The 25500-nt window shown below is 36.1% G+C and overlaps 1 protein-coding gene across 14 annotated transcripts in view; it reads left to right on the forward strand.

The window, feature by feature from the left end:
* Positions 1-25500, forward strand: part of EXOC6 (exocyst complex component 6) — a 95697-nt gene that overhangs the window by 8580 nt on the left and 61617 nt on the right. For all 14 annotated transcript variants that reach the window (XR_012836341.1, XM_075758232.1, XM_075758240.1 and 11 more), the window contains exons 2-8: positions 11287-11458; positions 12750-12797; positions 12922-13012; positions 13922-13967; positions 21677-21881; positions 23103-23258; positions 24284-24352. Coding sequence is in view for 13 of the 14 variants with exons in the window: in XM_075758232.1 (XP_075614347.1) it covers positions 11287-11458; positions 12750-12797; positions 12922-13012; positions 13922-13967; positions 21677-21881; positions 23103-23258; positions 24284-24352 (787 nt within the window). In the remaining variant the exon portion in view is untranslated. The remainder of the gene's footprint in view (positions 1-11286; positions 11459-12749; positions 12798-12921; positions 13013-13921; positions 13968-21676; positions 21882-23102; positions 23259-24283; positions 24353-25500) is intronic.

Here is a 25500-nt window from a genome sequence, read left to right on the forward strand (position 1 = left end):
TGCTTGCTGAGAACAGTGTATCCTGAAAAACCAGTGGCTGGCTTGTAGTGTCGGTTGCAGGTTTTGTCACTTCGTGCAGGGTTTAATATTCCGAGTATTTAAGTTGAAAGGCAACAGTCATGTAAAGCAACTGTCTATGTGAGCAGGTATCATCACCATGTATATTGCTATGAAGGAGCAATATTTTTTTATCGCTAGTCCGTTACATAGAGTCAAAACAGCCTAAGAACAGTGTGTGCTGTAGATTGATTAATGTGGCGTTTATATATTCAGAGGCAGAACTGTCACTGTTCTGATTCTTCTGTAGGCTAGTCTGATACTTCAGGCAGATTTGCCTTTGGTGGCAAAAAATATTTTAGCAGAAGGTGAGGATTTGCTTCCATTGCTGCAAGTTTCAACACAGTACTTCTCTACTTGTTGTAAAGCCTGAAACTCTTTGTGGGTAATCATATCTGCACTGCATTTTTCTGTCATGCAAAAAAATCTTTAGGTTCAATGTTGATTAAGTTTGTCATGAAATATGTGTCTGCAAATCTGGTTATCTTGATCTTTTTAAGTGTTCATGCATCACCTTCTGACTCAGTTCTTGCAGTGTTTTCCAAATGGGCAACTGCCAAGTGAAGCTTTAACCTAACTAGTAACCTATGTGAAGAATACTTCTGAAATAGCTCTTTCCAATTTCACAAGCATTACCAAAGAGCTTGAAATTGTTCCTGTGTTTAGGAAACATGTTTCAAAATACATTAAAGATTTTAAAATAAAGGGATCATCTGCCAAAAGATCTAGAATAGTGTACTTGATAGGTGGTTCACGCCATTTGTATCATTGTTTCTAATCTAAATTTAGCCTTCCCTTCATATGAATGGCTTATTCACTGTTACATCAGTTAAATTCAAGAAAACTGATTGTTACTCATGTCATTTCTTCATTAACTTATTCCTCAGGATTATTTTATTTAGTGTCTGTTGACCCAGATTTTGGACCTGCCATATGCATAGGAAATACGTAATACTACATCCTTCACAAATGCCAGTCACATAGGTACTTACTTTCTTGTGGATTTTTTTGGGAAGCCAACAGCATACACTGTACTCTAGCTTTCTGTGGGCATTGCTGAACCATTGCTCTGAGACTTTGCAATTTCATCAATACAGATGTCTACCTGAGAAGCGTTAGCATAATTCAATTAAATATAAGCCTATTTCTGACCTGTAAATGCTAGAGTGTTTGCACATGCAGAGCTGAAATTACAGCAACTGCAGTTAAGCAGGTTTTGTCATGTTGCATTTTATGGATTATACTACTAAAATGAGCTCATAAAAATCTATGAGGACTGATATTTCTTAAATAATATTTCTGAGATAATGCCAGGAATGGGTTCGCAAATAGGAAACTATTTCTATGGGTTGTACTTAACTATTAAGTACTAACTCGTTCAAAAACATCAACCTAGCTTTGCATCAGCATCAAGTAATCACATTAGATTTTATCTTACTGAAGGGCTTGCTATGGCGAGTTATAAAATCTAGCTGTTGCCAGACTTTCTGGCTATTATCTGACAATGGTTGAAATGCCCAAACCTAATCACTGTCACCACAGACCTTGGTAAAACAATGACATCATGTTCAACTTGAAGTATGCTCCACAACGCGTCTCTTCTTCATCTTGTCCATGTCTACTAAGGAATTATTTATATGCCTGAACAAACTGTGTCCTATGCAGGAAGGAGTTAACAATCTCTCCTGGAGCCTGGCTGAAGCCCTTCCTGTACCTCAACCATTGCCAGTAATACGAAACTAGTAGGGAACTTAATCACTGATGGAGGTATTAAGAATGAAAGCAGCAGGGTTTAGAGTGCATCAGCCCTGATGGCTTAGGGTATGACCTAGAGGACCTAAAAGGTGTCTTTGAACACTTCTGTGCTAGAGACCTGCAGAGAGGGCTGGGAGGTTTTTTTTATTTTTATTTCTTTGATATATCATGAGAAAGGTGTTCAGCTCTAATACTGTGAGTAGGATTTTCACTACGTCTTAGAGAAAGTAATTTGCTTGCAAAACTGCAGTGAGTGTAACTTGCAATTCTCCCATGAATAAGAATAATACAAAATTAATAATGCATATACTGTAGTATGTGTACCTAGGGGGATACTTCTGAGACATTTCAACTTCAAAAAGAGGTGTTTAAACTTTCAAGTATCACATACTTAAATTTTAATACACTCTACTCTCCTTTCTATTACAGGCATTTAGATGTTTCTGTTGGTAGCAGCTCTCACTGGGACTTTCACAGTTTGCACGCTTCCTTAAGCATAGAGTGACTTTGAAGGATCTCTACCCCATTGATTTCAGCAAGGCAATGTTTTCTTCTGAGTTTTGCTTTTAGTTAATTTCAACATAAAAGTAACATAGTTGATACTGTTTTATATTGTATGTTTGTTCTGTTTTGTTTGATAAACTTAGGAAACTGTAATCAGATACCCAATGCATGCTACCTTCTCTTGAAATGTGGAGTTCTTGTGGCATGCTGGAGTGTCACCAATAGTGAACAGATTTTCTGCCACTTTGTTTATCAACCAGGTAGAGGACTGGAGTAAAAGAGTAGAAATCAATTGCTTCAACACTGTTAGTTGCTTCCCAGTAGAAACACTGTGAGTTAGTTTTAGTTGGGCTTTTGAATTAAAACCAGACTTTTTAAAAAGTAATCTTTTATTTTCTTCAGTGATCCTGGGAGATGTGCATGTGCAAAGCATATATGGTACAGGCTGTTGATTTGCATGGGAAAAGTACACGTGGATTTTCTATGTATAGGCTATATGACCTCATAAAGTTAACAAAAATTAGTAATATAAAATTATTGGCAAATATATGCTTTGGTAATATGTTTGCAGAGGAATGTGACACATCAAATAATTATCTGGTTTGATCTGTATTGATCAAATACATTCTTAATACAATTGGATTTGAAACATTTTAATTATTGGATATTTTATTTAATCTGGAACTTCTTGATTTCTAAAAGAATATATTTACATCTGTGTAGTGTTGGCATTCAAAGCCTATCAAAATGTCACTTAGACATTTGTGACATTAAATGTTCTGTTCTATTTTCATATGTCTTGTGAAGGCTCTACAGAAACAATTTGTACATATTTATCTTGAAGATTATGTCTAAAGTGCCCCATATAAAGGAGACAGATTAGCTATAGATTGTAATAGATAGCTAATTATTTCTGGGACATGTGTAATAGAAATCTGATCAAATCTTTAGAAAGAACTCAGAAGCTCACTTTTTCATTTATAGATGAAACCCTCGTTCCTAAAATGGAAAAACTTATATTACAGTCTGTGGAAGTAACAAGGGAAAATAACAATATTGCTATATGGACTTCAGTTTCTTGTTTTATTTTCTGTGAAATAATGTAGGTTCCACCTATGTGCACTGTATCAGTTTAGGTATATGAAACAGATGGCCAAACTCGGCATTTTGTTAGGTGGCGATAGCTAGTACCAAAGTGAGCCAAGCTGGCATTTTCTTTGCTGTCTTATCTACTATTACAACATAAAATTAGGAAAAAAAAAAAGTAGTGCAGCACTTGTTTTTCAGTTTCTTGCTTCATACATCAGTAGGTCGCACAAAGGCTTAGCAGGAAGAGGCATCTCCTTGGTCAGCAGTGTAAAAACAGGAAGGAGGAAGTCTATTGCAAATCTGGGTTTACTGATTATCAGTTCATGTTTCACTGCAGAGGATGTCCATTAACAGCCATCAGCGTGATCCATTGCTTATCCAGCATGAACAATGACTGCTGTAGTGCTGCTACTACAGAATATGGACCCTGCTTATAGGAAGTAATGTTAACTAACAAACTGTACTCAGCCCTTTCCTGCTCATAGAAACAGGATACTATTAGTGAGAACAATTCACAGAAATTGCGCATCCAGGAAAACCAGGCAAGTAAAAGCGTAACAGCTAAACTAAGATTAATAAAATCTTTTCTCTGATTACGCCATAGCTTGAGTTCTGTGTTGTTCTGGCATGTAATGCACTTTTAAATAGAGAGGTGAGATGCAGTAATGAATGAGGATGGCAGAACTGGACCCTAGGTAGTAGCGCCTGGCGTAGAAAGGCTGCTTAGATTTTAAGAAATGTGCTTATTGCCATAACTCCAATTGAATTACAGGAAACACCTGGACATTATTTTATAAAGCTTTTTACGGCGTATGCAGCCACCTATATGAAATTACCCCATGGAAAAATCCCTGCAAAGTTTGCAGTTTGTGTAAACAGAATATATCTTTGTATATTGTAGGACAAAGGAAGTTTCTGTGGTGTTTCCTGTGAAATTGCAGCTTAAATGGAGCATGTGATACAGTATCATGGTTAGGGATGCCGTGGTTATAGTCACAATGACAATGTTTTAAGGGCAGAATTTTAATTTGCATGGTCAGTGTTTTGTGTTTGCATCAGTCTCACTGAACTCATCATGCAAATTTGAATTGTAAATATTATTTTATTGTATCACTTTAATATATTTTTTTTTAATCAAATGAGAAATGGAGGGAGAGGACAAACATCTACTGCGCCGTTCTTGCAACGTGTATATGGGAGCTAGCTGAGAGCACCTCTAGCCTCAGTACAAAATTAGCTTTGGTAGCAAGATGTGAATTCTAAAAACATGATTTTCCACAAGCACGGTTTCTTCATTTGAGAGTTGGTTTATTTGTGTCTGTGTGTTTTGTTTTAAGTATCACTTTGAAAAATGGGATAAAAACTGTATTTCTGAGTTTCTTTTTTCGTGACTTGGTTTAACTGATCAAAGTGATCAGTTAATTTTATATCCCCCCCCCCCCCGCTAAATCCGAAGCTCTACAAATGAATTTTTTTCTCTTGCATCTATTGCAGTTCAGAGGTTGCATGGTCAGGCTTACATTCCATGTCAAACTTGTACACCTATTGTGCAGATATGTGTCATTCCCATCATCGTCACATCATTCATGGAGATGTAACTGATTGGCACTTACTAAGTAGTTATCAGTACCCTGAAAGAAATGTGTGTATACAGTCTGTAATTGCTTCATGTATCTTGTGTAATCAGGAAATGAAAGACTTTGTGGCAATGTAGGCAGGGGTGGGGAACCTGCAATTCGTCGTAGAAATGGGACAGAACAGGATGGGTTGGGGGTGTGTGAAAATGGTGGAAGGTGGCATGTCATTAGCGAGGAGCTACTTTGTCCTGTAAAAAGACTGGTATTTTTTTCTTTATTTTCTGACTTTTTTTTTTCTATTTTTAAAATAGATGATCTATTTTAAGACTCTTTGCTGCTGTTAGAACCTATTATTATAAATGACTACTAGGAAGAGAATTGTTCACTCTAAAAATTTACTGTAATGCTCCATAAGATCGGAGATGTTTCTCCTGGATGTGGGTTGCAATTAAAAATCAAATCATTGCCCATTTAAAAAATAAACATGCACACAAAAAACCAGCCCTCCAAACCTTCAAGAAATAATAGATTATTTTTTTTAAACCCAAAAGGAATTTGGTAATTTTTTTTCTTTATCTAATAGACCATTTTAGTAATGTTTTTTAATTGACAGTTATTTATCACCAACCAGGAATTCATACTATCTTCTGAATTATTATTTTCTTATAAAAGTATGGGGCTTTTATTTTTAATAAAATAAACTCTTCAAGTTCATTTTTGCCTGAATCCTGAATACTGAGCAGTTCTGCTTACCATTGAAAAGTTACAGCTATTGTCATAGGTATGAGGGACAAAATTACTTTAGTTCTCATTCTGATTACTCTTGCAATTCACTTTTCTGTGCTAAACTCCCACCAAGTAGGTTACAGTGGAAGTTGTGTTTGGGTTTCTGATTATTCTCATTTTATAGTGGGAAGATGATATAGATGTGAGGACTGGGGATAAGGAGGGAAAAAGCAAATTTGGGGTATTTGCTGAACTCTCAAAAATAGTTTTAGGGTCCTCTCCTTTTATACTTACTAGTCTATATGCACTTCCTTTGCCTACCTTTTCAGTAGTCCAGTCAATATATTAAATTCATTTCTGGGCTTATGATTTTTTTTTGGCCTATAACTTTTTTATTTCCCTCCTCCTCCTTAGTGAAATGCTGATCCCCCTTTTAATCCCATTTGCACTCAGGCATTTAATGACGTGTCCTGGTTGCATGCACAGAAAGTATTTGTGTGAAATGATAGCAGAAATATATTTCTGAAGCTACTGTAACCATTTCTGAACAGATCTATGATTGTGGTTTAGAGTGATGAGGCATATGTATGGAGTTGTCTTTATAGAATGGGTCAGATGACTTGAAGGTAATTGATTTTTTTAAATTGTTATTATTTTTGTGAAGGGTCAGGTGGAATTCATAGCAGGTGGGGTTTTATGATTCTTGGCTGAATTTTAGCTCGCTGGAGATTAGCCTTTTTGCTTACTCAATGGCTTGTATTTTTGTGCATAGAATGGTGCCCTCTGGTGCTTCAACAGATTTTTTGCATGTAAACACACAAAAAAAAGTCAATAACACCTATTAAATACATATTTTTCATACCGTGTTTTAGTTTTGAAAACAAAAATTTTAGTGAGGTTTTTTTATGGTACAAAGTAACCTTGTTTGATTTTCTTCAATTGGAAAATGGTTGCATATCTGAAAATGCTCCTTCATTTTTTATTGAGACCTGAATTCAAATCTGTTTATGCTTGTCTTTCTCCCTTCAGCCCAGCTGGTAAGGAAAGATCAAGGTAAAAATACTCCTATTGCAATAAAATTGAGCCAGTGGCTGAGACATCTTTCTCCTTTAGGTTAAGCTGTCTGACTATTCCTAGTTTGTTGGTTTTTTTTTTTTTTCCTCTTTCAAGTACTTTCTGCATTATCTTGTATTTACCTAGACTGGCATTAATATGACTCATATTGTCCAGTTGTTGGGATGAGTCAGAAAAGAAAGTTTCTTTCTGTATACAGAGTTCTGGGAAATACAGATAAATAACCTAAAACTACACATTACCAGAAAAATCCTTCAGCTCTGCTTGTGCTCTTCATGGGTGCCCTGCTTGTTCCATCAATTAGGAATGAAAATAGTACCTGCCCCATCACTGATTCGCAGTACTGATGTCTAACTAGTCACTCAAGTTAATGTTCTCCCATTCCAGATTGAAAATTAAGATGGTACATTGTGTATTTTTTTTTTTCCAAAATCAAGTACAAACTTTTGTCTCCAACATCAGTGATTTTCTTTTTTTTTTTTCCCAGTGTGAAGACTTATACTGAGAAAAAGCTTGCTTTTCAGAGTTTCATGGTGTGAATCAACCACTAGTAGTCTATAGGTTCCTCCAGCTGTATAGATCATAGGTTGAAAGCAGTTGTAATACAAACTGATCATGTCTTTCAGTTTGGCTCAGTTCAGCTTTGTGCTGTATTTCATACCACCAGCATCCACTTCAGGGGCCCATAAAGCTGAAGAGGATCCTTGGGGTTCCTCATTCAGAGCTGTATAAATGTAAACAAAAATTGAAAGAACTATATATTACACATGTCAAATTTCTCTTCATATCCTACATGTTTGCCCCTTTTTATGACACGTCACACTGATGTATATGAAGCAACTTAAAGTAAGAGAGAGATTTTTAGGGTAGGTGTAATTCCATGTAATAGTCATCTCCTGAAGAAATGCATCTGGAAGGGTTACCACTTCCTCAGTCTCTTCCCCACAGAACTGTGTGTGTGTGTGCTGTAAATTTTGTTAATTTTGTCTTGTAATTTAAAAGAATTAGCTATTGGATGCTTTCAGGATTCTGTGTCTCTCTCCAGGATGTTGCGATATGATTTGTCTGCCTGATGGTTTAGCTCTGAAAAGTGCAGAGTTGCTATCAGGATTGCTTGCAGTGCTGTAATCTCTTGAAATAGACACCTTCAGATGACTATTCAAAGGTAGCAATTACTTTATTTAGATAAGTGTAGGTAGTTTTTTTTAATTGTATGTATGGAAAATAAGCTTCAGTATCAGAAATAAACCATACTGTACTATGTGTGATGTTCCATAATGGTTAAATCAGGCATGCATTGCCTCAGTTGTGTTTGCGGTTTTGAGAAAAAGCCTGATTTCTGTCCATGGCCAGAGGTGGCATGTCTCTCTCGAGTGCACTTAACTTTCAAAAAGGCCAGATCTTTAGGTCGACTTCCTTCTGAAGCCTCTGAAATAGCACGTGTATAGTGTTCTAAGAGTACAGTGTCTTAAGGAAGTTAGTAAACATAATTCATCTTCTTACTTCTCGCCTAGATCAGAAAGTTGTGATACAAAGTGTGAATTTATTTTAAATAGTGTGCTGATTTATTTCTTTAAAAGTAAGCAGTTCTGTCTCGGGAGTTTTTTTCACTAGTATGCTGAAGAGGATTAATTTGTTATTGTTTCCACAAGATGGAGCTGTCTACATATGTAATTAGTATGGAATTTATACTACTAGTGAATCTTAAGGAGCTCTGTCAAAATACTGTTTTAGATCACAAATCACCATTTTATTAATGTCTGTGCAGAAGACAGTACAATGTAGAATATAAAATAGTAACTATTATTTTAATAAGGTTAGGTAATCTTGTGGTTAAGGCAGTGTGTCAGGATGTACACAGTATTGATTTCTCCCCCCACCCCCAATTTTAAACATTTATTCCCTGTATGATTTTGAACTAAATATTGTGATAATACCCCTGAGAATTATCAATCAGTACTTTATTTATCATCATTAAGCTGAAGTATAAGTAGCTTTAATATTGAGAAAAAATAATGAATACTGATTTTTATAACAGTGAATACTGCATTGCCTATGCTACATCGTATGTGCTTCCAGAATTTCTGGCTATGTTGTCTGGAATTGTTTGACACCTGATCACAAATTATTTTCCTCTCTTAGTATTTTAACAGCATGTCTGCCAGCATTGGCAGATCTGAAATCCATAGAAAGACAGCCATGCCAACCTGCAGCTACTGAATACCTCAAAATCATCAGGCAATAACTAAGTCTAAAAAGACAGTGCATTGCTACCACCAAAGACAGTTTGTGGTGCAGACTCAAGCATGGAGTTCCTCTTGCACCGTCTTTTTACAGTCTTGTTATCGTTTTAGATATATTTGGTCATCTGTGTTTTACTGCTGTTTTCACTTATGGTTATGTTATGCAACTTACCATTATGAGTACACAACAACAGATGGAAGTTTCCTATCTTTGTGATAATGATACTGCTTTCTCACTTGCCTTTGAGAACATTGAAAGGAGACCTAAACTTGGAGACTCCTTCCATCCTTAAATAAAAGGCTCAAGGAAGCAGTAATAAATTGAACTGTTTTTCTGGTTTTTGCTTTAGCAGTGAGTCCAGCCCATTCAGAGGAAGCTCATGCGTGTCCGATATCTGTGAAGGCACTATCTGATGCCTCTTGTCCTCCTAATCTTTTTATTTCTTCTCCAGGAACGGTACTCTGGAGACAGGTGGATGTCCCTCTGTGTCCACCCTGTAGGTTCCAACATCTCTGACCCTCTTCTTATAGAGACAGAGCAGCACTCATGTAACCAGCTTGTACTGTGTATTTTGGAGTACTACAACATCAGTTGTTGAACTGAAAAAGGGGTATATTCAAGGAATATTTTATTGAATAGATTTTTTTTCCTGAGAAAGTATCTATAGCAAGCAGGCTATCAGGAATTGGCTTTCTTCCTTTGGCATGTAGAACAGCTTATTACCTTTCTCATTTCTCTAACTTCATTGGCTTCTCTGAGTATATTGTCCAAATTCAAAAGGAACTCAAAAAGGATGAAGAATCTAGTTGCAAGAGTCTTTTCAAGGTCAAGTTCTTGTCAGACGCTCAGCTATAGGTTTGTTGAACGGGTGATGATGACCCGAGATCCTGGCAGAGCCCAGCTGTCTGGTTAGAACAGAGGATCTGGACGAATACGGGAAATCATGCTTCTCTGAGAAGACTGGGAGGGAAGTACTTTCTCTCTACTCAAGAGTTTTAGAGGCTTTGACTCAACTGTTGCCTCGGTCTTGAACTTAAGCTGCTTACCAAGCAGCATTGAGACCATTGGACCTTCAGCTTTTTTTTTCCCCAATCTTAAGATTTTTTTTTATTATTATTTTTTTAAAGCAGTTTCTCTTTATGGATTTCTGGAGAAAACTTCGTCATTATGAAAGGAAATTAGGGACTAAAAAAAGCACTGTAAAGATTTTTGATTTCCTGATTTTTTTGAATGCTTGTAGTTTGCAGTACAAACATGTTTGTATATGTATGACTGTATCATCCTCATATTGCCCCTCATTCTATCTGAAAAGCTGCTTCAAAAATTACCTGTCTTTGCTGTTGTTGCTATATCAAATTATTAATCAAATTTTAGAACTGCCTTTGCCTTACCTTTCTTGAGAGACTTCCTAACTTTGATTTCCAGTACAGTTCTGTGTAATACCTCTTTTCTTGCTTCCTCTGCTAAAGTCTAAAGCTTTAAACTGCCCCCATCTCTGATGCTTGAGCAGTTTTCCATGCAGTGTTCTATTTCTGATGCAGCTCAACAAACTGCGCCGGTAACTTCTGGAGTCCTGTTTCCTGCTTGAGGTTTATAAGTGTACTATTCAAACTATGAGTAAAAGAAACTAAAAGACCTGATTTTAGCCATTCCTGAAAGTTAGATGCCATTGAGGTAGCAGCCTCATGCCTGTGCATGTCATAGTTTTGCTTTAGGAGACGTTGAGCATGGGTAAGAGAAGGCAGGGAGCAGTGGGGATTGCCTTCCGCCAGGGGTCCGGCTGCTGCTGCAGAGTGCTCTGGTTGTTCTGGCTGGAAGCATCCAACCCTGATTTAGTTGGATAACTCTGATGTTAGGAATACCAGAAAAGCAAATTTGTATGTTTGCACTTCTTTATATTTAGCAAAGAGTGGAATTTGATGGAAATGCGATCCATGCTATTTGAGGTGGTTGGAGAAACTGATTCTTTTGTACCCGTATTTGAGCATTAGGGCATAAGTAACAGACCAGTGAGGCTCAGGTCAACCATGATGTAACTGGTTAAGCACCTGGATTAATGCCATAAGGGCTGGGTTCAGTTCTCCGTTTTGTGCCATCTCTTTCTTTTAATGCTGATTTTGGTGGAGTGGATCACAAATGATGCCACCGTAACATCAAGTTTGCGTGCTTTTATTTTCCTTTTGAGAGATTTCAATAAAGATCCTTGCATACTATTTTTAACTGGGGGAAAGTAAACTTTTTTCTTATTTGTATTTAACAGGTCTGTATATGATGACCAACCAAATGCACATCAGAGGTTTATGGAAAAACTAGATGCCTGCATACGTAACCATGACAGGGAAATAGAAAAGATGTGCAATTTTCACCATCAGGGCTTTGTGGATGCTATTACAGAACTTCTTAAAGTTAGGGCTGATGCAGAAAAATTAAAGGTAAGGAACTAGTTTTTCAGAGTTTCATATATCATTGTCTTTGAATTTAAAAGAAGGGACTTGACTCTTTTACTGAAGAAAAATAATTTAGTGATTATCACATACACTCTGATGTTTGCAACAATTTTTTAGAAGTGATTATTTAGGATTTGTGATTAGAGCTGTGTTGCCTGATCCAGTAATTTACATTTACAAAGCTGAATATTTTATTAGGTCTGATTCTGATTTTTTCTTTAATGTATGTATTCAGAAAATGTTACCAAAATTATTTTGCTCTTTTTAAAGGCTTTTTCAGAAGATAAAGAACAACAAATAGTAAAACCAGTATTTCTTACGGAGGTCTTTTTCTAATCACGTGTTTATATGTCAGACCTTAGAAAAATTGAAAAACTTGATTAGAAAAATAAAAATACTGCAATTATGCATGAAAAATAGATTTTCTTTTCTCTGTAATGAGTAGGAGAGTAGGTGGAGTTAGTAGTTTTCATTAGAAATGAGAACTAATATTTACTCCCAAATCAGAACACAGAGCAGTGAATTATGAGATCCGTCCCTTTTAGCTCTCTTTACACTTTTGAGAATAAAATATGCACACCAGACAGAATGAGCATAGTTCATCAGAGGTTATGATTAGAAGAGCATTATATAAAGGATATTCAGATAACAAGAGACCAAATACAGCGTCAATGAGGTCATTGAGCATCTTTGTTCAGAAATTAATGAGAATTTTAATAAACTAGAATGTGCTTCCTTATTATGATGACCTAATGAGTCACTTACTATGTGGGAAAATCTGAGGTCGAGCTTTGCCTGCACCTGCAGCATTAAAATGTTGCTGTGGTTTGGAGATTTCCACGTTTGATGTTAATCAACCACCCAGTGTTTGCATTCAGTAAAGTATGAATGTTTAATTACCATAAAATGCAATCACCATTTCTTACAGACAATGAATGGCCCATAGAGCTCATTGAGGTTATCAAAAAGGGACCAGTGGTCAATTGGGTCAATGATTTGAATTGTTTGACAGACCTACAGAAACAAGGAAAGTTCAAAAATCCCAAGTAAATTTGAGAAGTTTGCCACAGAATCTGTTAGAAAGAACTGTCATAAGTAATTGAAGTTAACAAAAGCCCTTTGCGATCAAAAGTTCAAGTTCAAGCTGTAGAGTTAATTTGAATTTGCATTTCTTTGTTCTAAGTTTCTCATGAAGCATGATCTGATTACAAGGGTGAGCAGTCACATCAGGGCAATATATGCATATTTGTCTAACAAAGGTGAAATTATTTTTAAGGTCCAAGTTACTGATACCAACCGAAGGCTTCAGGATGCTGGGAAAGAGGTGAGAAAATGGTGCTTCCTATATGGACATTATGAATATTTGTAGCAAATTATATTTATTTGAATAATTTAATTGTGGGGTTTTTTTGGGTTGTTTTTTTTTTTTTTTTTTTTACGTATCTAAGGTGATAGCCCAAACAGAGGAAATCATCCGATGCAGAGTTCAGCAACGGAATATTACAACAGTTGTGGAAAAACTACAGTTGTGTCTTCCAGGTGAGCGACCTATATCTAAATATAGTGGCAAATTAAATAAAGTAAGTCACAATAGTCAAAATGCAAAAGAATTTTATTTTTTAAGTTGTGGTGCTGTTAACATCCAGTTTAACAAAACAATTAACAGGTTTTAAAAAGATGTCAACACGTAGGTTCTATGTCGTACAATATTTGATGTAGAACAATTATGCCACTTTGTGACAAGACAGTGAGACATATAAATGGTGCAATGTAGCCCCACACAGCTTTAAATGAAGTAATATTTTTAATATGATAAACAGTGAATTTGTTGCTTAAGGGGTAGTTTTTACTGTTTGAATTCCATGGAAAATACTAATGATTCTATTTCAACATTGTACTTTTAGTTCTGTCTCATTACATGCTTTTTGTTTTTTAAATGAAACATAAGGACTCTAAATGATGTTTCAGAAAGGTAATATTGTAGCATTGCACACAGCTCTATTAAGGATTTTGTCCTACTCGTGACATTGGTATTAAACAGATTTGATAATTTTTCTTTGTGAAGTCTTGTTGTTGACTTGTTATGAGTACAGTAGGTGGTACTGTTGCCATTTAATGGAGACAGGTCACAGACTGGTAAAGCAGATAAAGTTATGGTATGTAGTAAGTGAATGAATATGCTTGATATTTATAGTGTCTACTGTTTTGCTTATTTTTAATTCTTTTTCATTTAAAAGCTGTTAAGAATTCAGTTTTTTTTTTCTTAACTGCATTCTAGATATATTTTTTGCTAGTTTTATTACTTTTATGCTACAGTTGGAATTAAATAAGCTAAATATAGCATATCCATTTCTATGGATTATTTTGCCATTTACAGTATATATTTTCCTCTTTTACTAACTAAAGCCAGAATAAGATCCATGGGTTAATCTGCTTGTTTTTATGCAGTGCTGGAAATGTACAGCAAACTGAAAGAACAGATGAATGTAAAAAGGTGAGTGAACTTACTTCTATGTGTAAAATACAACATTTGAAAGTAAACTGATAGAATAGCAAACACTAATGTAGACAAGTAAGTATTCTAAGTCCTGCAGCTTGGTACATGTAGTCTTCTCTTCATAATACCTTGTCTGTGTTTCAAGAATGTCACTGCAAGTGAACAAATGTTACATTAAATAGAAAGACTTCTAGGAGTTTAGTGATTGCCATGAAAAAAATGTTTACTTAAATGAGTGTGACATGCAGTGAAACTATGATTATAAAATGTCAAGTGTATTATTTTTTTAATACTTAAAACAGTTTAAGAAGCAAGAATAATAAGATCCTTAGGGAGCAAAGATCTTTCAGAGTACATTTATATATTATAAATCTAACATGATGTATTTAAATCAAATTCATAATCCAAGAAAAAATGACATTTCAGTCCACATACCTTTCTTCAGACCTCTCTGGTATCTCTATGCTAATCTTTTGTGTACATGGGACTGTGAGAATGAAGTGCAGAAAATGTATTGTGGTTTGCTTTTCCTCTGCTCTGTGACAAATTGACTTGTTAAAAAAAATTAAAACCATAATTAAAAATAAATTTCTAGAATTATGGTTTCTAACTGGTATGTGACCAGTTGCTCCTTCCTGTGTTGTGTCTTCACTTTCAACCTTCTCAGAGAGCCACTCATTGTTGCTGTAACCCCAGTATCCCCAGTTCTCTCTGTGGCAGCTTGGCTATTCCTACCTCCATGTAGCTGTCATCTTGTCCCACTGGGGCTGATGCTGCTGCCTTGCACCTCATGCACACCCACTCCAGGAATACTACTGCTGCTGTTTTCTTCATGATTTCTACAGCATCATTGCCACCTTCATCCCTACCTGCTTTTTATACAGCCTCAGTCACGCCAGTTGCTCTGTGTCTTCCCTTGCTGGATTCATAATCATTGTCATTGCGTCTTTGTGCACCTGGCATCACTACAGCGAGCTCCAGCTAAACAAGTTTGTCTGGACCTGACTGTCTCCATTTGGAACTAGCTACACGTGGTCAGGAGTCTACAGGGCTACTGCATAATCTAGCTTTACTTTTGGACTGTTTGTCTGGATAGCCAACACTGCTGGACATCTGAAAATCCTCAGCAATGGCCACTGTGTATGAGTAAATCAGCTCTAAAGCCAGTGTGGAGACATGTCCAAAATGCATCATATCTATTGTACGCATCAGATCAGCATTGCAGCAAATCTAATGCATCTTTGACAGTGGTGTATGTGCTACATGATACCTGTGCACACATGCTGTCTGGGAGGTCTTCTGCAGAAATATAAGAGCTTTAAGATTGGCCTGATAGCTACAGCACTATGCTCTCTCTTACTACAATCAAAACTTGCTAGATGTGAACCAGTGTGGTAGATCTTATCAGCTTTACTGTACACTGTTTCCTCTGAACAGGACACTGGTTTGACGTCTGCTTAGCATAGCTAGCAGTGTGTTGTTGGAGTGCTCTTGGAGTAGCTTAGCAGAAAAATGTAAACAGTCCACTGCCCTTGCTACTGTGGTCAGAAGCGGACTGCAGGGTGTGCTGTCTGAATCACACCACTTCCTGCTTCCTTCTGCAAGGTGATCTGTAGAGTGTGCTACCTTTTGCATTCTACCATCCCCTTGCTCTGTCAAGCAAGACAAGCAGCATCCTGGTTTTAGAATTGCAAGGGAAGTTATAGTTCCTAATGTCATCATGGAGGGATCACTTAGGTGAGATAAAATTGCAGATGGCTTTTAGCTTTTTGACTCCATGTTCACTAGTAGTTTTGTAGAGTCTACTGATGGTTGATGTGCTTTCTGAGAAGTCATCAGAACTCTTTAAAATTAAATTTCTATTTATTTAAGAGATTCAGATCTGATAATTTTCCTGTGGAAGGAGTTGCCAGACAGGAAATCTTAAAAGTCAAAGGACGATGTACTGAATTGAGGGGTTTGGACATGTCATTGTCATACCATAAAAAGATCTAAGGGAGGGGGGAGATGCCGTAGCTTTGATGTACCATACCTTGAAATCACATGGAGTGCAGAAGGTTTAGACTCCGCTGCAGGCTACTGCTCCAGCTCAGATATCTCTTTCATTAGCTACACTACAGTTACTACTTTGCCTGTGACTTACAATTCCCTATAATACAGCCTAGAGGTGGCTATCCCATGGAACTGGCAGTTAATTCAAATGGTAATTTGCTTGTGGCTGAGCAGGCAACACATCCAAAGAATGAGTGTATCTTGGCCTTTATCACTAAGTGATTGAGCAGTAGCAAGGACATCCATAGCATCAGTGCACAGACCTGATAGCTGATGTGTGCAGATATGAGGAATTTCAAAACTAACCTACCTAAGTTTTGCTGTGAAGCTTTCCTGGAAGTGTCAGAGAGAGCAGTGTTCACAATCCTTGTCTTAACAAAATAATGACAAATGTTTATTTTAGACAAAGGTAATTTTTCTCATAAACCTTCACTGAGGTTTGTTAATGCAGCAAAGCTTTCATTGGTCTTTAAAAAAAGACCTCTTTTCTTTTGACTTTCTCTGCTTGCAGCCTTTTAGAATATATTTTCATTATTGCATTGTCTTACAGTCTTGCACCATGAATAAAACGAGCGTTTCTGATGTTTAAAGGAAGGGAAGAAGAAAGTGTGGATATTCTGTATTTTGGGGGGACAGTTGTTTTAGGATAACAATTGGAATTCCATTTCCTTTTCTGCATGGCAGATGCCTTTTAAGGTAATGCAGGATTTTGGATCTGGAATACATATGGTTTTTGCAGATAGAATGAAGGCTTACTGAGGAGTCAAAAAAGCCATCTATTGATAGCAACTTTTGGTCCCTATGAACATGGGCTATGTTTGAACTGATGACCTAGAGGTGAAAGGCTCTGCATCTTATTTATCTGTCTCCTGAGCCATGCATAACACAAGTTGACAAGAACTATAGTTGTGAGAGGAAGTAACCACAGAATCTACTCTAAACAGACACACTTGGCTGGAAAGAGTTTTGGAGGGTATAAAGTCTTAGCTGAGGAAGCAGAAGGGAGAGGTGTGGTTTCTCCACTGCTTTCCAAAACACCTAGCGGGGGTCTGCATTTAGACTGAACTACCTAGATCTTTAATTTTAAGTTGGAGCTAAGATCATCACGTGTTTTATACAGCTGTGTTACCATGATCTGCGCGTTTGGATTTTGATGTGTGTCTCTGGAGAAAGTTCCCAGCTGCTTCAAGAGATTGTATTCTAATTGGGAATTGTTAGAACTGGTGTTTTTGCAAGTCTTTTTACGCAATAAGTATTTAACAAAAACCCCACAAACCCAAACCTACCATAAAATGAAAATAACTAAATAAATCAATCTGCTAAGATTGTTGGTGAATCTTCTCAAATCTCCTGTGAGAAGGACTAAAGAAAGTGTGGTCTTTCAGAGTGAGCTTTTTGCCATGAAAGACTTGTATTTGTTTTGTGACCTTACTATAAGCTTTCTTCTGAACTGTGAAAAAAGCCAGAGTTGATTAGTTATTTAGGTTACTAAGTCTCATGGAGACAGTCGTGCAACCTTTCTCTGCGTAAACCTTCCAAGCATTCAAATAAACTTTAAGACATAAAGGATGCAAATAGGAAAACTTCATAATTTATATAATTTGGTTCTACCCATGTCTATATGGAAAGATATCGGAACAGATAAAACTGATGGTGATTTAATTTTGGTTTTCAGCATGGTTTTGGAACCATGTCAAAATGAAGCACTGGATTTTACCAACTGCAAATTAATATTTCCCAGAGGTATCATTGGTCTGGCAAAAAAACCCATCAAAATATATATTTGATACTGAACTGTCAGCTGATTTCTTTCTCACTGTTCTCACAACCCTATTTGTTCGATAATTTACATTTTAAAAAAAAATCTCCTATCACATCATTATGGATGAAAAAGGTATTCCACAGATCTTGTTTTTTTCACACAGCAACTCTTTAATGTGGTTTTCAGAAATAGTGAGCTTTTGACTCACTTTACAGAAATTTCAGAGTTTGTAGTGTCTTGATCTCAATTCACGGTCCTTTGGGGCAACTGATAAAATTGGTATGCTGGAGAATTTTAAAAATTACGCTTAGAATTGTTAAGGCAACTAGATTGAAAAAACAAAATAAATAAATAAATAGTTGTTTCTGTGGCGAAAGGTTTTCAATTGCAGTTTCAATATATCATCTTCAAGATCTCTGTGAATGTGACTTTTCCATAGTATTATTGAAAAATTCCAATGAACTCCCTTAAATTTGTTTGGTAGAGTACAAAAGATTTTTCATATTTACTTAACGGAAATGTAGTAAGCAGGAGTATGCAGTATTTGCCTCTGAGGGAAGTACAAAAGTTGGAGAAGAACACTATTTTTTTCTTTGTAAATTAAGTTTGTTTCCTTAATTAAAATAAAATGAGAATTTTAAGGTTATTGTCTCTCCTCGTGTTTTTTCAGCAGGAAATTTTGGGATGTGCCTACACGTTTCTTTACTCAAAAGGCTTACATACAAATGCATTATTCTCAGTAAAATTCACAGCCTTTGAGTTCCTCTTGCTCCTGTCCTGTGTAGCTTCTTGACTGTTCTAGTTTAACTTGATGGGGCTTTTTTAGTAAGTTATGGTATTTCTCTTAACTGCCTCTGAGTGACTGTCCTCTGCTAAAAATCTTAGAAGTTGTCTTTGTCATTTAAAGCATAACTTAATAGTTGTGTACACTATAGTAATGATCACTTTCTTTTTCATTTGGATTTTTTGTGTGGTGATGTTTCAAATTCTAATACAGACCTGACTACTCGGTGCCTGGGACTTGGACAGTTTGTAAAATGCGAGCTCAATTTTAGAATAAGGTGATGCAAAATGCTAATATTAATCTTCTGGGGGTTTTTTTGTTGTTTTTGTTCATTTGTTTTTTCCAGTCCTGCTTCTTGCTGGCTTGAGAAGTTTCCTTTTTTATAGTTTGGACTTGTTAGTAAAATTCATCTTAAAGTTTTCTGGTTCTGATGACAACATGGATCAGTTCTGGACAGTCTTATCACATGACCTCTGGTGTTTCAAACTTGTGTCTTCAGTTTCAAAGCTTACATTATAAATTTTGCATTAGGAAACATATTCTTACAAGATTAGCTCAGAAGAATAGACAGAAGACTGCTATATTTATATGAAAAAAATAACATTGAAGATACTTCAACTCATTTATAGTCAAATGGGCAATCTTTACCTTTACATATATTGATAATATATGATAGGAGCTAATAATACTGTCAAAATCTTCAGCATTGAGTTAAATCTATGGAATGTTTTTAAAGCAAAATATACAAATACATCATTCCATGAAATTATATGCAACACTTCTTAGTTTAAATCCTGACCTGCAGATGACCTTCAAATTAATAAGACTTCAGTCTTTATCAGAACAGATGTTAAAAGGGCAAGGTGCTGAGCTCCGTATATGTATATAATTAGTAAGGGACTCTCGAATAGATTTAAAATGGATTATGTTAATTCTGGTCTTAGAGACAGCAGTCAAAAACCTTCCAGATGAACTAACAGTGTTCTGATAAGCTGATCCATATAATTTAAATAAAAACCTTTTATACGATTTTGATGCTATTATGGTTTTATTCCCCAGAAGTCTCACCATGTGGCACTCTTGGTCATTTACTATTTAAAAAAAACAAAAACCACACACATAAACCCCCCAGACCCCTTCTTATCTGCAGCATTCCTGTTGCCTTATGTATATTTTATATAAACCAAGTATATAATAAACAAAAGCTCCTAATTTACACTTGAAACCTCTTTATTTGCAGTCTCCTGAAAGCAGTTGTGTTCTGGTATAATAGAGAAGATTTTTTCCCATCCTCCAGCTATGCCGAACTGTTAGCTTAGACATGTCTTGATTGAGAAAATTCAAAACAATGTGTTTATTTCAGAATGGAACAGGAAGTTGCGACTGAAGTATTAATGATTTATTATTGCTTGTCTACAGCTAGCAGCTTGAATTATATTTCAGTTTGAAAGTGTTTACTCACTCCTATCTACAAAGTAATATCCAGAAGCAAAAGAACTGGAAAGGACACTTTTCCAGGTTTTCTTGAACATTTGAAGGGACTTTGCTCATATTCAGCTCTTTAATTTCAAAATGATTTGGTAATGTTCCAATACTGATTGCGTAGGACTTTCAGGAAGGAAAAAGGAACTAAGGTTATAATACGAAAAGCTAAAAATGGGCTAAGGATATCACACTGTATTTGTGGAAAGAAAGGGTTGGAACTAACAGCAAGGTAACTCAGTCTGATCTCAGTTTTTCTACTTTTCCCACTCAAGACCAAGCTAGAAGGCACAGATTCACCTTATTCTGTTACAATAGGCATTTTTCCAAAAGTGTTGACTTCAGGAACAGGCATATAGAAGCCTGACAGCTCTGAATCACCTCCTTGTGGTATTCATCTCTCTACTGATTATAAGAGGAAGCATGGAGAACCAATTTCCCTCAATTAAAATTTCCTTCTTTAAATGTTTCCCTAAATCAACTGAAACTGACAGAATTTTACTTATATGCTGCAGACATGGAGTTGATGAATGGTTTTAGCAAGTAAGTCTTGGCCCCACAACCCCTGTGATCTATGAGAGAACTGAGAGTGAAGACAGGTAAATAACTGTAGGAACAGATAGAGTTGATGTCTCAGTATTTGGTAGCTTTCTGTTGTCAAAATTGTTTGAGTCTTTCTTTGGTTTCTAGTTATTTATTTATTTTGCAGTTAAATCACTTTCTATGCTGAATTTTGAGTATTTCTTCAAACTCATTGTCCCTTATGTAAAATTTCACAACATAGTTACAAATGTACTGTACAGCATCTGCATGGTGTATGGACTTGAGAGGAAGTATTTCTTGGTGTTTTGTTTTTCCCCGTCTTAGACTGTATCTTCCATATTTCTGCTACAAATAGTCTGTAGGCTAACAGAACACGGAAGAATAGAGAAAATTATGGCGTCTTTGTTGTTCTGATTTTTTTAAAAGCTTCTGACCTTAATGCTTGTTCAAAGTAGTTGTTTTCTTGGTGGGATTTACTGTATTTAGTCAGAAGAGTAAATAGATTTGTGGTTTACAGCAGAACGTGATATATTGCTGGAAAAAATATTGGTTGAGATAAGTGTATACATGTCTTTTCCACCATCCTTAGCTGGAAAGAGGGTGGCTGTGGACGTGTGTATATGTTCACATATACCTAAAGAAGGAGGATGCATACAGGCACACTTTTCCAAGACTTTTTTTTCATTAGTGCGTATACTGCAATGTTGGGTGATTGGCACTTTGTGTTTCAGACAAAAGAATTCATGAAAAACCCTAATAAATTAAATCTACAAGGGAAGGTAGCTCTAGTGTCTCTGTTCTGCAAGATGCTCCATGTGGTGTTAGCAATCTATTGGTCAGAACAGCTAATATCATAGGAGCCTATTTAAAATTCTTTCTTGACTGAGTCACTCTGACAGTTCACTGTTTTTGCCAAACTAAAGCTTTATATAGATGACCTTTTGTGTCTTAATTTTTCTACATAGATACAGAGTAATTTAATTAGATATATATTGATTGCGTGTATGATATTGATATATTTGATGAAGTATTTTATTAAAATTTGATAAGAAACTACATAATTTGATTTTAATCTCTTTGTAGATACTATTCTGCTTTAAAAACAATGGAACAGCTAGAAAATCTGTATCTTCCTAGAGTTAGCCAATACCGTTTTTGCCAGATAATGATAGAGAATCTTCCAAAACTGCGTGAAGAAATAAAAGAAATATCCATGTCAGATCTCAAGGATTTCTTAGAGAGTATTCGAAAGCATTCTGACAGAATTGGGGAAACTGCCATGAAGCAGGTAAGCTGACCTAACAGGATTACTTCAGTCCTGTTACCAGATTTGTCTAAGGATTATAGTCATCACATAGACCTTTGAGTACAGATGGAGAGCTGTGAAATGCTTGCTAACATCTTGGGTAGTTTCTTCTCCTGGACATGAAGTTGTCAGTTCTAGCAGTCCCTGGCTAACACAGGAAGCAGCAGCGTGACACCTCATTAGCATCAAACTTTCCTTCCAAATTTGTATCTGTGTCCTACACAAGAAGGAGTTTCCTCCCTGGGGAAGGAAGGAGAAATGCTGTATATATCAAGTTGCAAAGAATTGTGAAATACTTTGAGTAGTAAACTCCTAGACAGTCTGTAACTGAGCAGCTACTACACGAAAACAAAGAGCAGCCCATCTGCCCAGCCGGCAAGGATGAGTAAGACTAAAAGAAATGTTGAGGTAACTGCCTAGTTCTTTCTACAGTACTACTAATACAGGGCAGGATATTGGCATATTACCCTCCAGAGAGGGCACACTACAGAGGGGAGAGGACAGAAGACTGAGGTGAGAACTAGGATGAGATTGGGACAGATGGAGACTTTGCCTCTTCCATCACAAAATAACCTGCCACTTCAAAGCACTGGTAACTGGGCAAGCTTTAAAGCAGTTAATGCTTTTAGAATTTATTTGGAGAGCAAGTAAAGTTTTAATTTGACTTTTTGTTGGACAGAGTTCAGGTTGGGTTGCCATTTTGTCATCTAAGGTTCTTGTAAAATGCTGCATTGATTATTATAAATGAAACTTAATTGCAAGATTATACTGTGCTACCTTGTTGCGTTTCTTTCAATAGTAAGGACATGATAGTGCATTTGGCTTCTCCAACTGACTGCTCACTAAGGCTTAACCGAACACAGCAAACAAATAGCTGGAAACGCTGTGATAACTGTAGTTCCTTTAAATGTTGATTCTCTGCAGTTTATGATCAGGAAAAGTACGGATTACTGTTTTAACTTTTTCTGCCTTTAAAATTGCATTCTGGGGAATAGGGAAATATATGCAGAAATCAGCCATTGAACTAACTTATCATCCCAAATCGATTAAGGACCAAATCAGTGGTGTAGGCTGAGAACATACATTTTGCGGTTATACTGACGTGTGTTCTGTAACACAACCTGTTTTTCATGATGTAGCATATACTCATCAGTGATGAAGTTTGCATTACATCCCTCTTTATTGCTACTGCTTTTAAACCAGGCACAGCAGCAGAAAACCTTTAGTACCGCTCTTCAGAAGCAGAATAACATAAACTATGGTCGGAATATGCATGTAGGTAGAAGCAGAATTTTGGAATCCAAGAATGAAATTACATTGAAGCGAACATTTGAAGAAGACGATGAACACGAAGAAGAGGTAACTTTATACTAAATCAGTACGTCTTATTTAAAGTGAATTTTGTAGATTTATTGAACAAAACTTGCAATACACTGTCTGTAGATTGTCAGCATTAGTTAGAAAGGACCAGAGAACACCTTCGGGGACACCAGTCCAGATCAGCATTTTAGGGGGAAAAATGGTGCCAAAATATTTGTTGTATTAATCCTAGCTTTAGCGTCATGTTTGGGAACATTCAATTGGATAGAACTTGTAATTATTCTGCAATTCAGTTGCAATTTACATTATCATTTACAGTGGGCAGGTACTGTATATGTTGCCTGCTGGAATATTCTGCTATTGCTAAAGCCAGCATTTCTGTGCTGAGGACTTCAGCTTGTGTTAGAACTCTTTCAGCTACCAAATACTCAATATTCATAAATAGAATAAAACCGCAAGTATTTAGACCTTTAAAATCTGATGCTCTTAAAACACAGTGAAAGGAGCCTGGTATTGTAACACAAATAAAATCTAGTTCTGTAATACAAGGACAGGGGAGAGTTGAGCAATTAATTTACTCTTTTGTAATAGAACCTATCCATTTTTGGGTCCTGAAATTTCTGGGAAAAAGACTGATGCAGTCGCTCTTCTAGTCATTAAAGCAAACTGCTTCTACCACTTTCTGTGAAAATGCTAGTTTTAGTAGTGATAAAACCTGTTAACAGAGTTGACTTTTGCTGGTCCCAATTTGGTCATGCTTTTGTATTCAACCCCATTGTATTTCCATATTCATCTGAACTTCAGATTCATTAGCCTACTAACTTCAAACTCTACTAAACTACTAATTCTCCCTTAAATCTCTAAATTTTTAAGAAATCAAGTTGAGCAGTTGTAAAATTAAGGGCACTAAAAGAGATTTTAAAAGAAAAGGATAATTCCTTACTAGTAAGGTGTCTTAGGAAGTGTTTATTAACTGGAAAAGTTCTGCTGGTAATGTATTACATTTTGCAGATTATATGCTTTTTTATGCTTTATATACTTTTCTTTTTCCTTTTCTTCTTCAGGTTTTAACTGCTCAAGATCTTGTAGACTTTTCTCCTGTCTATAGGTGTTTGCACATCTACTCAGTTTTGGTATGTATTAAGGTGACTTCAAAAGGTATTTTACTTTCTAAAGTTGAATGTTCATTTTCAAATTTTCATACTAGAAGCATATTGCTTCTAGTAGTGGTAGTTCTGGATGAACCAGCTGAGATGGGTAGAATATGGATACTAAGAGCACAGCCTCATGTTTTATTTTATGTGCATATTAGAGCACACACAGCAAGACATTAACTACGTAAGTATTCTTAAGAATATATGTAAAATATGCATGTCTGCTTCAATAGTGGTATCAGCACTTGTGCAGTTCCCCGAAGTGTTCCGTGCTACCCAAATGTTTGGGAGGATATGATCAATATTACAAAACAGGAATATTCAGTCTGAATCATGGAAATCGGAATAGTAGAGCAAAATAGCAAGCAAAAACTGAGGATTGTGACAGACTGTGCTCAGGCAGATTAGATAGGATTCAGTGGCAGAGACACAATAGCCCATTTTAGCTGCGGTAAAAGAGTTAGCACAAGCTAACAAGGACAAAAAAAAATTTGGCGGAAACTTGGTAACAAATTATTTATTATTTTCTGACCTTTCCTATGTTTCAGTTACTTTTGAAGTCAGATTACTTATACAAGTATCAGGGGTGTATAGATGATCTGCTTTTAAGTATTGCTAATCCTACAATCTCAGCTGGACCTGGCTTCAGGCATTCAGGCTGGGTTATCTTCTTTCTGTAGAACACTTGCAGCTGTATAACGTAGAAGCTTATATCTTGAAATAACGTTCAAAGTGTTATTTCACTGTTACTTTTTTTGAAGAAGGAATCCAAACAAAAGCATCAGTAATTACATCAGTAATTATTTCTCTCAATGAAAAGAACAGGAGGGACAGAAAGACAGGCTGCCAGAACTATTAAAAAAGAGTGGACCATTTCTTTTTACAGAGGAAGTAAGTGTGAAATAACATTGAAAAATAATAAAAAAATTTATAGTTAAATACACCAGGTGACAACATTGGCTTATTCTTCCTTTAGTGTAATAAAAGAACAGGAAGTAAAATTCATAGATGACATTTAAAAGTAATATGTGATTATGTTTTTCACTTTGACAAGGATCCTGATGTTGGATCCTTGATCGAAGGATATGCTCTTTGGGTTTGCACAGAAAGTTTGCCAGCTTCCAAAT

The sequence above is a fragment of the Balearica regulorum genome, chromosome 7 (assembly GCF_011004875.1).
Source record: "Balearica regulorum gibbericeps isolate bBalReg1 chromosome 7, bBalReg1.pri, whole genome shotgun sequence".
NCBI classification, from domain to species: domain Eukaryota; kingdom Metazoa; phylum Chordata; class Aves; order Gruiformes; family Gruidae; genus Balearica; species Balearica regulorum.